The following is a 15,595-nucleotide window of genomic DNA, read 5'->3' on the forward strand; positions in this document are numbered from 1 at the left end:
AAACCCTCTTTTTATTTGAAATGGTTTGAGAGGGTTTGTGTTGCAGGTAACCAGAGAGTTTTTATGTAAACATGGGATTTATATCATAGAGCAGATGGGGAAAGAGGAAGTTCAAAAGAGGGGAGAAGTAAAATGAAAGTTCCCTTGACCCCGGGCCTGGCCAAGTGCTGACAGGGAAAGGCAAATGTGGGGCTCTGAAATGAAAGAAGTATGGTTTGCAGGAATCTTTGTTTTTGCTTTTGCTTGTTTTTTTTTCCTTTTTATTTTTTTTTTGAATTATAGTTGACATACAACATTAGTTTCAGGTGTATAACATGGTGATTTGACATTTATATACATTATGAATGATCACCATGATAAGTCTAGTGACCATCTGTCATCATACAAAGTGACTGCAATGTAATTGACTATATTCCCTGTGCTATACATTACATCCCTGTAGCTTATTTATTTTATAACTGGAAGTTTATACCTCTTAATCCCTTTCACCTATTCCGCCCAATCCCCCCCCCAACTCCCTCCCCTTTGGTAACCACCAGTTTGTTCTCTGTATCTATGAGTCTGTTTCTGTTTCGTTTGTTTCTTTTGCTTTATAGATTCCACATATAAGTGAAATCATATAGTATTTGTCTTTCTCTGTCTGACTTATTTCATTTAGCAAAATACCCTGTAGGTCCAACCATGTTGTTGCAAATGGCAAGATTTCATTCTTTTTATGGCTAACATTCCATTGTGTATATATATATCTATTTGCCTATCAATGGATACCTAGGCTGCTTCCATATCTTGGCTAAATAATGCTGCAATGAACATATGGGTGCATATATCTTTTCAAATAACTGTTTTCGTTTTCTTCAGATAAATGCCCAGAAGTGGAAGTACTGAATTGTATGGTAGTTCTATTTTTAATTTTTTGAAAAACCTCCATACTGTTTTCCATAATGGCTGCACCAATTTACATTCCCAGCAACAGTGTTCGAGGGTTCCCTTTTCTCCACATCCTCACCAACACTTGTTTTTTGTTATATTTTTGATAATAGTCATTATGACAAGTGTGAGGTGATATCTCATTGTAGTTTTGATTTGCATCTCCCTGATGGCTAGCGATGCTAAGCATCTTTTCATTTATCTGTTGACTACCTGTATGTCTTCCTTGGAAAAATACCTATTCAGGTCCTCTGCCCATTTTTTAATAGAATTGTTTGGGGTTTTTTTGATGTGTGATTTCTTTATATATTTTGGGTATTAACCCCTTCTTAGACATATCATTTGCAAGCACCTTCTCCCATCCAGTATGTTTTTTCATTTTGTTGATGGTTTCCTTCGATGTGCAAAAGCTTTTTTGTTTGGGATAGCCCCATTTGTTTATTTTTGCTTTTGTTGCCCTTGCCTGAAGATCTCCAAAAAAATATACTGCTAAGACTAATGTCAAGGCAGCATACAAGAAGCATACTTCTTCTAGGAGTTTTATGGTTTCAGGTCTTACATTTAGGTGCAAAATGGCAGACTGGATCTGTAACCAAGTCAGAAATCTGAAAAAGAACAATGCTACTGGACTACAGGAACACTTGACCTTGATGTCTTGAACATCGCTTCCTAAGTCTTTAGCTGACTGGCATAGACTATGAGAAATATATTATCGTGTTTACCTTGGAATTACACTTCCCCAAAGGTCAATTTTTACATGGTAACATTCTCACTCAAAATGTAAACAAGGAATGCCATTAAAGAAATAAGTTATAGACAGAAAATATAATGTTTATAATGTTATTTGCAGAATAAGACTGAATATTAAGGGGAATTATAGAGATAAAGGCTGATCAAAATACAATTACTTCGAATGTTATCACATTCAAATATGAACATAATCAAAAGGAAATGAAGAATTGTAGTTATGGTTCTTTCGATGGAAAAGAGCCATACTTTGAGTAATTCAATTTTACTAATTATAGTCTCTTGAAACATGAGATATGAGATTATAGAACAATCTTAATTTGACAGACTTAAACAAAAGTATTTAAACTCCCTAAGCTTTCAGTACCTAAACCACTTTAGCTGAATATGAATTATTTTTTTTTCTCTTCCAATGATGCAATAGCAAAGGGTAGTTTAGGACATTTAGCCATCTTGTCCTAACAAATAACCAATTCACCTTTTTTTCCCAGTATATTCTTACGTATTGATTTTACCAAGTGAACTCAGACATGTGTCACACTTATCCAATACAGATCCTTTTCCTTGGAACTGTAGTTATAACATCAATCAGTCACCTGGCCTTTCACCTCTAATTCCTATTGCCACTGTCTGTCAATTATTAAAGCTTGTCCATTTCTCCAAATAGGTTATTTTTAAAAACTGAAATAAATAGTGACTCCTGTGAAAAATATATGTTTCTTAGAAAAGCATGTAAATGTTCATGATTAAATTTCTTCATTAAAATTACTTTTCTGGGTTGAAAACTAAAGTTTATAAACCCATATTTCAAAGACTTCTAGATATTTTCTTTTAGAACATATTCCCTGAATGGTAGTATTAGCACTTGTAATCCAAACTCCAGTTTGAGGAAGACAACACAAAAAGAAATCCAAGCTGAGTGGCATTATTACAAGGGTCTTCAAATGGAGCAGAGTGTTTTGTCTCTGGCTGAACCCACTGAGAGTCACAGAATGACACCCACCTTGAGCTGCAGGCCTCCTGGGATAAGAGTGTTTGCTGGAAGGCTTTTAATGTGTTCGTAGACATAAGAGGAGAATTGCTCCTGCTTAGCCTGTAATTGGGGGCCAAGTTTAGAGAGATGACCTCTGTTGCTTTTGATAGCTGTCTGCAATTCATCAATCAGCCTGTTCACCTGGAGGGGTTAAATTACAAGAGTTGTTAGCAAGAAGTAATTGTTGATGTCACACCTATTAGATTTTTGAGTACTTAGTTTGATGTGGGGAAGGTGACTTCAATATACGAACCTGAGTATAGATCTATGTTCAAGTAAAGCAGATAGGCGATATATACATTCCTTCATCAACAAATTTTATTTATGGGAACATTTCTAACTTTGTACTTCAGTAATATGGAATAGGTACCCATTTACAATTGCTGAATAAAAATTGTCTCTAGATACAAAAAGAACCATATACATTGACAAGTTTGCCAAGGATTTTTAAACTGCTAAACAGAATAAGACCTAAGACTTTAAGTAATACAATATATGCGCCAATGACAATATTTAATTCTATTACATGTACCTTCCTTTTAAGAATATTTTATTTTACCATCTGTATGTTACCTTTAAAATTTGTAATATGTATATTAAATTCATTAACATTTTGTGGCCTTTTAAATGAATCAGTCTGTTCTCTTCCTTCCAAATACTTTAAGATATAACTTTCCAAATTTCATAAATACAATTTTTCAAAATATCCATACTTCAAAGACAATGCTCTATTCTAGACAATATTTTGAATATATACAAATTTCTGAATAATGCATAGAATTTTTCCAGAAACAGCAAAGGCTTAGAAACATGTACCCTTTATATTTAAATTTCTGGATTTCTAATCAGAATATTTAAGAGCCATATGAACTTGACTTACAGGTTATTAGTAAGACATACTGAAGACTCAAAAATAGTAAGTTAATATTTTAACCCTTATAGTTTACAAATTAAAAATCATTACAATTCTTTGACCCTTCACTGTGTTATATAAACTTATATTCTCTCTAATAGATTGGATTCTTACATAAACACTGGTCGATATATGGTAGTGACCAAAAGAGGTGAAAAGCAGAAATTCTCTTTATCCTTGATCTTTAAAGTGATCAAATTAGACCCATCTAGACTTATGAAGGACTGTGAACAGGGCATGGATTTTTGAAATCTTGGGTTAAAATGATGGCTCTTTCATTTACTGACTGAGAGACTTTGAACAGGTAATAAAAAAACCTCATTCATAAATGAAGAATAATACTGACCTTACCATGTTAAGAATTAAATTAGATTAAAGAATGGACAGCACAATGGCTAACCTATAATGTTGCATGTACGTGGTATATTATTACAGTGTTTTCATTTTTAAATAGAGTAGTTTTCTGCAAATCAAGTTTTAATTTTTTTTCTTGGCCTGTCTTTCCTATTCCTACCACTATTTCACATGAAGAAGATAAAAATTTGAAACTATTTGCTACATAGATTCTCAACCTCACTTCAGTGTCCACAGATAAAATGCAAACTCCTTCTCCAAGAGTCTCCCATGTAATGACAGCTCATTGTCTTTCTATCTCTCTCAGCTGAAAATATGGTATTTGCCCCTACCAACTCTGATGTTAAATCTATGACTTCTATCCCTTCCACAGAGGATTTCAGGGACGTCAAGGAAAGCAACTTTGTACTATTATACATATGACTTGAATATTTACTTTTCTACTTTACCTAGTTAATTTGAAATATATATATAATAATATTATTTTATATATATATATTACTTCAACTATATTTAACTTTTCCCAAGAACTTTAGAAGCATTATATTCATATAAAGCTAATTTAAATGATTCCTATTTTTCTTTGGTGTCCCATACCTTTCTTATTTGTCCCTATGTGATCAATCATATACTTTCTTTAAACAATGCTTTTTTCTAAATAAAGAATTGGCAAACTTCTTCTCTATAAGAGCCAGATAATATTTTCAGTTTTGTGAGTTATAATGTCTCCATCAAAACCATTCGACCCTGCAGTTGCACTTTGTAAGCAGCTGCAGACAATATGTCAATAAATGGACAGGGCTGTGTTCCAATAAAACTTTATTTAGAAAAACAAGCAATGGGCTAGATTTGGCCCCAGGGCTGCAGTTTATCAAACGTTCTTCTAAACACATACATTTCCTCTCCTTCCTTTCTTTTCTTATAAGTAATACTCTGGCCAAGGCTTCATCTCCTCATCCCCTCCTGCTACTGGCATTACCAATATACCTATTGAGTGGCCTCCCTGTCCCTAGTCTCTCCCCCTGTAATCCATCCTGCCATCTCCATCTAATTAATCTACCTCCAATAGTATAATGAACCTTCAAGTAGCTCCCCACCCCACTGCGTTCCTCATCTTGCTATTCAAGATTCAAGACCTTTTCTTACTTTCTAGAACAAATTCCTATGCTTTCCACAGTACAGTTAACCCTATAAGAAAGTCATAAAACTTAAAATATGGCAATGATGGATGATTCAATATTAGTCAATGTTTTTCATCCTTATCTTTACATACTACCTTTTAGCAGTATTATCCTCAAAGATGATGGATAATAGTATATTCTACATACCAAAGCTAGAGACCAAAGCAGACCAAGTAACTTGCTCTTATAGGTATGTGACAAAATTAAAATCTAATATCCAAAGGCCTTAAATAGAAAGAGTCTACTTCTGGAAAGCACCGATCCTCTCGGAACCTATACCCAGCATCATTTGATTCAAGAAGATATAATTTTATGTAGTCTTTAAAATATACTAAGTATCGTGCAACGTATTTTGTTAGTCAATAATACTGCTCTCTTTAATTTTACGTACTGTACCTAGTGCTACAGCAAGCCACCAAAAAAAAAAAGGATGAATTTCAGGCTTTGATTTGAGAGCAATTTATACGACTTGTTTTACTGTCACAATACATACGCTTACACTGATAGGGGATTTCATGTGACATCAGAAATCAACCATACAATTGATGATGTCATTTGCATTCTAAAGGGCTATTGGGGGCTTCCCTGGTGGCGCAGTGGCTGAGAGTCCGCCTGCCGATGCAGGGGACACGGGTTCATGCCCCGGTCCGGGAAGATCCCACATGCCACGGAGCGGCTGGGCCCGTGAGCCGTGGCCGCTGAGCCTGCGCATCCGGAGCCTGTGCTCCGCAACGGGAGAGGCCACAGCCGTGAGAGGCCCGCGTACCGCAAAAAAAAAAAAATAATAAAATAAAGGTCTATTGGTTAAAACCTTAAAAGTTTCATTTCCCATAAATTCTTCGTTGCTTCAAACAATTTCTCTATCATTTTTGCCATTTTCCTTGGCCCCATGATTATCTGTTAATGTATGTGAAGCATAATTATAGCAATCATGGCCTGTGTTTTTAATAACTTAAAACTATCAAATAAGATGCCCTAGTAAAGATTAACTTATATCTTAAACATAGGAGAAAATATATCAAGAATCCTGCCACTGACATTTTGATAAAGTTTCCAACCAATTTTCCTCAAACTTCGTTACTTTAAAAATTCATAAGGTCTTTTATTCTCAAAGTGCTATATTTTATGTATTACCCTGAAAGATAATGCTATGCATGAAATAACTCATATACCAAAATCGGATAGGTAAAACAATACTCCTGAATTATTTTACATGATACGATTTTTTTCTTTTCAAATCACAGATGTTGCTAAAAGGGGGAAAAATGTTCTTTAAAATTCTTCATCATGAATCTTTTTTTCCTGCAAATCCTTTTTTTTTCCTCTCTACAAAGGCAATGTGAATGGGGGCAAAAGAAGACAAAACTTGACCTTTTGTGATCCCAGCATTAATGGGTCTGTTCATAATTCAATCTATGTGTGTGTGGGAGCATCCATGTGGAAACATAGAGGCCTGAGAGACATAAAGCCTTTCCCTTTAAACATTATCTGACCCTATCAGTCCCATTCACAAAAGAAGGCTTACGTATGCATATGTTGAAAAAATGCACCATCTCATTGTGCAGCAGAAAGCCTACACATTCTACTCTTCATTCTCTGTAGAAATGCAGCACGGAAGTGACACTTGTACAGAATTTGGGAGAGTGACAAATGAGCAGAAGGTAGCAAAAAAAAAAAAAAAAAGAGTATTCTGGTGAGGAAAAAAACCAAACTTCTGAAAGAATGCAAATGCACACCTGTCTATAAACATATACATAGGCTTTTGCATAAGATGTAGGGCATTTTGGTCATTCATGCAACCCTTGAATTTAGTTGAATTCTCAAGATGATTTAGAGTAGACACAAAATATTATTCTGTTTATAATCATTCTAAAATGTATACCTATCAAAGTTGTACACTCTGAACCATACATTGTGAATCCTGTACTTTATCTATTATGAATGACTCTTTGAGGAGCTCCTGGTTTTTCTAGTGATGAGTTCAGCTGTTGGCCCGAATGCTATGTGGCCTGGAGTCCATATATGTTAGTGAGGGGACTCCAGAGCACTTTATGCTGAATTGTCACTTGAAATCAGCACAAAGGGCAGCAGCCTCCATGCTAGGAACATCATCTTGGCATGCAGCTTATGGGATAGTCTCAAAACCAGGTCAATGCTTAAACTTAAGACCAAGACACTTTCTAATTTACAGCATAGTTAAGAAGAACCAGAAAGGGGACAGGGAGATAAAAATGGGTGTTTTAAACTCCCTAAAGTCTCTTACTTGGTTCAGGCCCAAGGGTACAATGCTTTTCAGGTTAAGAAGTGAACATAATCAGACTTGACAAACGAAGGCTAGAAAAGACATAGGAATCTGTGAGCAAAATTAAGTATCTCTTAATCTTAAAATTAAGGATGAGCTGCAGTGTAACCACAAGGAAAACTGAAGTGTGTACCGCCTCGTATTCCAATCACTTCCACTACTCCCAACTTTCTAATAGAGTCCCACACCCCTTCTGAGACGGAAATTATTTTGGAAGGAGATCTATATTGTTTCCAGCCAGGGGTCACTTATGTGCTGCCTTTAGGCCTATTTGAGTCCAACATCCCCATCAACTCATGGGGGAAGGGGTGATTGAAAATAGAGACATTTAAAAATATCTTTATAACTCATCTGGCAAGAGGGGTATGATGATTGCAATAAGGATGATGTCAAGTATACTTTTGGAGGAAGCCATAAGAATGCACTTCCCAGACCTCTGGCTACAGGAGCATAATTGACCAAGGGTCCAAGCTACTATGCTCTTACACCCATCACCAGGTTGGCACCAATGGCCAAGGATACTAAAGCAGGTCCAACCCAGGGAGTCACGAGACTCCTCTGATGGACAACTTTGACTCAAGGATATGTCAGCAGCTTTGCCAAACCCTCCTTAGACTGCACAACAGTCTAGGATACTTCCACGCAGTCTTCCCTTCCTCTCTCCTTCACTCATGTTCAAGCCTGCATTTTAGTCTGACAGGTCTCCCAGCCTTACCTAGAGCTCTCCCCATTTTCTCTCACGGCATTTCTTCTATTAAAATCCATACACATTAAAAAAAATTCCATCCTGGTGTCAACTTTTCAGAGAATCTGGAATAACACACTTTTAAACTGACAAAAAAATTACCCACAGATTTCCAGTAGACCATTTCTAAAAAGCTTGATACAGTTCAACATATACCATCACATCGAAGCAGTCTCGTGATGCATACGTTATTATTATTCCCAGTTTTCATGTGGAAAAATTACATGAAATAAAATAGGATTTTAAGATAAAAATACAGACAGCAGATACCTAAAGCCAAATCTCAGATTTCACGATGTTTACTTAAGGTTTTGAAATACGTCTAGAAATACAGTATTTTGTAAAACAGCTGTGGGCAAAATTAAATGTTGGAGTAATCTCCCCATCCCCACATTTTTCATTTCTCTTTACCATCATGATTTCACATCTCTATATATGAATTAGGCACAAAACTTGATGTCACTGACTTACACATAAAAATTAATAAATCAATTTCAAATTAATGATATAAAAATTATTCTCATAGTGTATGGAATATATTTACAGGTTCTTACACACACGCATTCACACCCACACACACAATAAATATTCCCTTCACTGTGTGTTTGATTTTTGAAGCAAACAAAAGGCATTTGGAGTCATAGCTGATCAAGCAAATATGTGACAAAATAAGGCCCTTTGCAGGAGAAAAAGTAATGTATATAGGTACTAAATAAACATTAAGATGATAATAAAGAAGTACCAAATAAGCATTAATACTGTTGGATTTTCCAGAAAAAATAATTTTCATTTCCAGCTTTGGTAACAAGGTGGAATTAAAAATGATATTTTTAGCATAATGATCATTTTCCTGGGCCACTTCAAGTTTCCAGTTCCATTGAAATTATAGTTTTGCATAAAATATCAACAAGCAAAATAATTACAATATTTAAAATGCAGAAAATAGTTAATCTATTCATTCTTTTAGATTATTTCTATTTATTCTCTAATAATAATTTGTTATTATAGATACAATTTTAATTATACTAATTCAACTAGAGATTTTTATTTGCATTTCCTAAAGTTGACGATATCAAGATATATGATAGATTCATTTTAAACTTACTGTGAAAATGTAATAAACTGTGATAAACAACATTTTTCAATTGATAGAGGACAATATTTTTTAAATCTAGAACTAACAACCTAGTTTTTAACTTGTTAATATTAAGTGGAATGAGTCAGAACTATAATTTAAAAGTATACAATTGTTATTTGTTATATCTTAGAAAAATTCAAGTTGAATTTTTCTTATGAAATATTTCCTACTGAGATTACCAATGTTTATAATATAATCTTTAATACTGCACATATATAAACCACAAATATTAAGGTAGTCTCTAACTTAAAGAATTGAGAGGGGTGGGATAGGGAGGGTGGGAGGGAGGGAGACGCAAGAGGGGAGAGAATGGGATAGGGAGGGTGGGAGGGTGGGTGACGCAGGAGGGAAGAGATATGGGAACATATGTATATGTATAACTGATTCACTTTGTTGTAAAGGAGAAACTAACACACTATTGTAAAACAGTTATACTCCAATAAAGATGTTTAAAAAAAAAAAAGAATGGAATTCACTCAGGAAAATTTGATGCATTGTACTTGTTCATCTATTGTAAAATACATAGTTAGCAAAGGAGATGCAATTACCATGATAAGAAAATATTAAAACCCTAAAGCTTGGATAGATTTCTTTGCCAAAATGTCAAAAGAGAATTACATGAAAGTTTAATTTTTAAATATTCATGCTATCTTATTCTTTGAAGTTGCTTATAGATTTTATTTACTGACAGTAGTACATGGAAATTAGCAAATTCATGATCTTTCCTCAGAAAGATTAAATGCTTTTGCATTCCAGGAAACGACATGAAAATCATTTTTCCCTTTTGTCTAACACCAATTTTGTATTATTATTTCATTTATGGAATATGCTGTCAACTTCACAGCATGAGCTTTGGAGAGAAGAAGCCTTGCTTTAATAGTTCTTCTTTACAATATTGCCTACAGAATCTTATGATTAGCTCACTTAGGCTTGACATTTATAAATGTCAAGCTAATCATAAGATTAGCTTGATAAGAGATAACATTGCTAGCATTTCTAAAATTCAGAAAGATAATTCTATTCCTAGAAAGTCAGAAAATAAAAATAAGATTTTATTATTTGTTCAAAGTTCAATAAAATTTTAATGTTTTTCCTATGCTAGCATAGTCCATAATTTCTAGATTCCAGTTGCATGTAATAATTTCCTAATTTAGGAAATTTATGAGAAAGTATTCATAAGTAGTTTTCACAAAATTATAATATGATTTATTCTTTCAAACTTGTAACTATTTTTCAAGCTGCCTATATCAATACAATGATTTCCAGTTTTGACCAGTTTTTTTCATTATGTTGTTATCAGACAACCAAAGTTGGTTCACTACCAAATCAAAGTAAAATCCGCCTTAATTTTAAAATTAGTATTTATTGTAGTTTTACAATACAATTTAAAAAGTAAGTTCCTTACTTCTTGTGCCTTATGGTGTTCCTTTGCTGTCATTGAAAGAATGACTTTTTCGGTAATTTTCCCTTTCTGTTCTTCCACAGCCAGGTTCAACTAGAAAAATAAATAAGTAAATGACATGAAAATAGGCACCTATTGACACCTAATAGCAATGTTTATTCAAACAACTAATTTAGCATAATCATGGAAGGTGATTTCAAATTAATTTGGCCCATACGTATGTGAAAATGAATTCCCTTTAGATTAAATAAATCGAAATGTTTTTATATTTAAAACATTTAACACTGTATTTTTCACTTCCACTTTTATTGTTTTTAAGCTTACTAAAATATGATTTGGGAAGGGGTCCTTAATTGCAGACATTTGACACTGATGAGTACCTTTTAAAAGCATTTTGTCAAAATTAACATAGCAAAATCTTTTAAAATTAGGCTGATATTCCTATTAAAATCTTTCATTGCCAGTAGGGAATAAATTGGCTGCTGTTATGTCAGGATAAGAATTCAAGGAAATAAACCAAAAGCAAATGTCAATTCACTCTCGAATGGTTCAAAATGATTTACAATATTTCACAACAAAGAGTAAGTTTTATCTTAAATACCTGAACGGTTACTTCCAACCTGCTCCATGAACAGAGCCAGATAGAGGTCTTCCACTAATGCTGTAAACCCATGTTATAAAAAGGTGAATGTGGCTCATTCTATATTTCTTTATAAACAATCCCCACCAAAACAAAATGCTATTTTCAAAAAAAGGAAAAAGCTAAACTCACACAGTAATATTCACTCAGCAGATTGGTATTAATAGGAAGAAAGAAAATAACAGCCTGATACAGAATCTTCTGAATTGGAATATTTAACAATTCTTAAGCAATGGACGTGCCATGTAGTATCTCCTTATTGAAGATTAAGAATGAATAATGACCACGTTTTTTGTTTTGTTTCTTTTGGTAATGCTGTTGTTATTTTAAATAGGCTTTCTCTATTGTATGCCTGGCAAATCATGTTTGAGTTAACATGAATCTTTAATCTATACCCTGCCTGAAGACCCACTCCTGTATTTGGGATAGAATGGGAGTGGGGGTCAACAATATAACCTCCTCAATCTACCTATTCTTATATACTGTAAGAATAGTATCAAACCTGTGAAGTCTTCATCTACTCATATGTGACACAGCTCAGTTTATCAGAGATTCTGTTTTGGTAAAGGAGAAAAGTCTAAGGAATCCTTAGGTGATCCTGATGATCAACTTAGATAAGGAGTTGACAAACATTTCTATAAGAACCAGATAGTAAATATTTAGGCTTGGGGGAAAGGGGGACAGACAAGTCTCTTTTGCAATTACTCAACTCTGCCCCCATAGCATGAAATAGAAAATACATAAACAAATGAGCGTGGCTATGTTCCAACAGAACTTAAAAAACAAACAAGAGGCAGACTGAATTTGGACAGCAGGAAATGTTTGCAAATGTTTGCCTGTCCTAGACTGAGAACCACTGAAAACAAGTTTTTTTTAAAAAAAAACAAACCAACATGTGATATACATGATGACTACAGTTACAATGCTATATTGTATATTTGAAAGTTTGTTAAGACAGTAGATCCTAAGAGTTCACAACAAAAAAAAAAACCATTTTTTTAAACCATATGAAATGGTGGATGTTAACTAAGCTTACTGTGGTAATCATTTCACAATATATAAAAGTCAAGTAATTATGCGATTCACCTTAAACTTACACAGGGCCATATGTTAATTATATCTCAATAAAAACTGGGAAAAATCATCATGTGAAGCTATTCTTAGAACCAATCTCCCCAAGGAATATTTTTTCCTGTGCTAAAGTAATACAGAAAACGTAATATTATAAAAAGTCAAATATCAAACTCAACTTCCACACAAGGAAGCCTATGTGTAAACTGTGGCACAACGTACTTGTGTCAAGTCTCTATGATTATTTCTTTATCAGGGGAGTCTCATTTCAGGAGGATATGTGAAGGAGAGTGACTGGGGAATATTTACCAAGGTCATCTTTTCTTCACAAAATTAATTTCCAAATGCAAAAACATTCAGAGCAGATCTTTTTTGAAGGGAAGCAAAACAAAACAAAAAGAGAGCTAAAAAACTCTTTGGTGCCACTGCAGTAGGTCCGATTCAATGTGGTCTCCCAGGACCATGACATGTAGAACTGCTTCCAAGTAACTCTTTAAAAGGTAGGAATTCTTTACCTCTAAAACCACTACAGTTGGAAAAATCACCTCATTCTAAAACTCAACTTCTAGCACTATCCTAATCTACATAAGCTGAGGGAAAAACATATCAACATTACTGAAAAGCATCATATGCACAGTACCAAATAAAGAACCCAGTAATATAATGAGAAATAGATTGTCAACAAAACATAAGGATACATACATGGGGCCTTTTCTGAAAACAGCCCAGACATTCAAAAAGAGAGATATCTTAATACAATCATTTAGAGGAAATTATTGAAAGTAAAAAGTCAAATTAAGAGAATGCATTTTCACTTTGAGGTATTAATAATATGCAGTGCAAACAGCATCTCTCCCTCAAATTCCAGACACAATAACAACAGTAAGATTCTTCTCTCCTGTCACTTTGGAGGAGAACGAACATCCTGTTTCTTCATTAAGACAAAACTAGATGCTTTTGATTTGCTGTTCTTACTTAAAATATATGAAATAATTTTTTGTCAATGGGCTTGAAATTTCTGAGGCTAATTTTCATGTATAAAGAGGTAGACACTTCAAATTTAAAATCAAAACAAACAGGAAGGATGAAACTTGAGGGCATTATCTTAAGTGAAAAAAAGTCAGATGGAGAAAGAAAAATAGCATATGATCTCACTTACATATGGAATCTTAAAAAAGAAAAAAAGCTCATAGATACAGAGAACACTGGTGGTTGCCAGAGGTGGAATGGGGGTTGAAAGGTGGGCAAAATGGATGACGGAAGTCAAAAGGTACAAACTTTCAGTTATAAAATAAGTAAGTCATGGGGATGTAATGTACAGCATAGTGACTATATAGTTAATAATAGTGTATTGCATATATGAAACTTGCTAAGAGAGTAGATCTTAAAAGTTCTCATCACAAGGAAAAAAGTCTGTAACTATGTATAGTGAGGAATGTTAACTAGCCATTGCAGTGATATTTCTCAATATACTTCAATAAAAAACCAGAAAGATGGCTAAAATTTGTATGTAACTATGAAAAGCCAAATCTCTACCAAACAGGGGAGTGGAAAATCAAGTCACTTTTTTCTAACTACATCATGCCCGTTTTAAATGTGAGAAAACACCCCCAAATATTTGTGATACACATCAAAACTTACCAAGCTAAATAGGAAGGTTTAATTCACCATTTTCGCCAGAGCTTGCTGCTAAGGTTTTAAAAATATGTAAGTAACAAACACTGGCTATCCTAAATTAGTTTAAAGTTGGCTCATTGAATATTAATGGTAACCAGAAAAAAACAGACAAGAGACTACTCAAAGACAGTAGCAGATATGGAAGAAACAAGGAACACAATGGCTCTGTCAAAGAAAAGTGAACAAAATGATTCAAGACAATGGTCTGGCTAGAGAAACAATATTAAAAAGGAGTAAATTCACCTCAAACAATTTGTTTAGGAATTAAGAAAAGAAATCCACAAAAGTATACCTGAAACAAGAGATTCCAATGAAATTATTTCTAGTGGTTGTTACCTTTTAGACTATATTTTACATAAAACTATTAATGTTAACATAGCAGACATTATACTTTCTCTAAAGCCCTAAAGGGTCATAGATTAGTAATGTATATATAGTTTTATACAAAACATATGGCCCATTGTGACTATAATAGAAAGTACTCTTAATTTTGAGGAATTCTTCAAACATTTGCTGGCTCAGGAAAGCTCTACTATGGACATCCTAGAGAGGAAAACAGGCTCAAAACCTCCTGCTGGAGAAATACAGACAGAACAGCAGTAATCTCATTTTATGGTATAATTAACATTATATGGCTTTTCTGTCCTGTTTTTTTAACTCCCCCCCAAAATATTTTAAGGCATATTTATGAAAATCATAAAGACTAATTGTGTAAAAATTTTAACATGATATTAAGATAAACTAAAATCTATTTTATAGGAGAAAATAACTCTAAAGTAAAATCTAGAGTCTAGTTATTAATATTTTTAGAAAAGCTACAGTAATCAAACACTGGTATGTTCTATCTAATTCATATTGACATTCCAGATAGGTACCAGCCAAAGAGGGAAGAGTCTGTTAGTCTAACCAAACTGTCAGTGCTCTGAACTGTAGTTCTGCATGCAGTTTTCTCTGTATTCTCCAGAAGAACAGCTAAAGATTTAAATGTGAAGCATATGATATGTGTTGTGTATAATGTTCTTAATAAAGCAACATAAACCAAGAAGAAAACTGAATCTATCTTTCTATCAAAAATCTTTTTGACCAGTAAATATTGATCTATTAATAAATTATTTGATCCATATTTTACATGCAGATCAATACAGGCAATACAGTTTAGCATAAACAACAGGACTGTCAGCCTTCATATATATTGACAAGTTTCCCAATGGTCTGTTAATATACAAAAGACTGGGACAAATTACTTATTTATATATACAAAACATGGTTATAAAGACCAGCTGCAGGTATTTTTTTGGAAAGTGCATTTTAATAAGGTCCTATTCAGTTAAGGAACAAATGGGGAAGAAGTAGTTTGCACTACAGAGTTTAGCGCTAGAGCTTTCTCTTTTTCTAACCACGAAATCAATCATTTGTCCAGACTGTGGGAGTCAGAGTTAGTTACTGAAAAGAGCTCCGTACATAA

General features: G+C 33.8%; 1 protein-coding gene across 1 annotated transcript in view; it reads right to left on the reverse strand.

The window, feature by feature from the left end:
- The window catches only part of DCDC1 (doublecortin domain containing 1), a 460,096-nt gene that overhangs the window by 241,597 nt on the left and 202,904 nt on the right, over nt 1-15,595 (reverse strand). The window contains 2 exon segments of the mRNA XM_055091474.1: nt 2,678-2,848; nt 10,746-10,835. Coding sequence (XP_054947449.1) covers nt 2,678-2,848; nt 10,746-10,835 — 261 coding nt within the window.

Source organism: Physeter macrocephalus, chromosome 16, assembly GCF_002837175.3.
Source record: "Physeter macrocephalus isolate SW-GA chromosome 16, ASM283717v5, whole genome shotgun sequence".
Lineage (NCBI taxonomy): Eukaryota > Metazoa > Chordata > Mammalia > Artiodactyla > Physeteridae > Physeter > Physeter macrocephalus.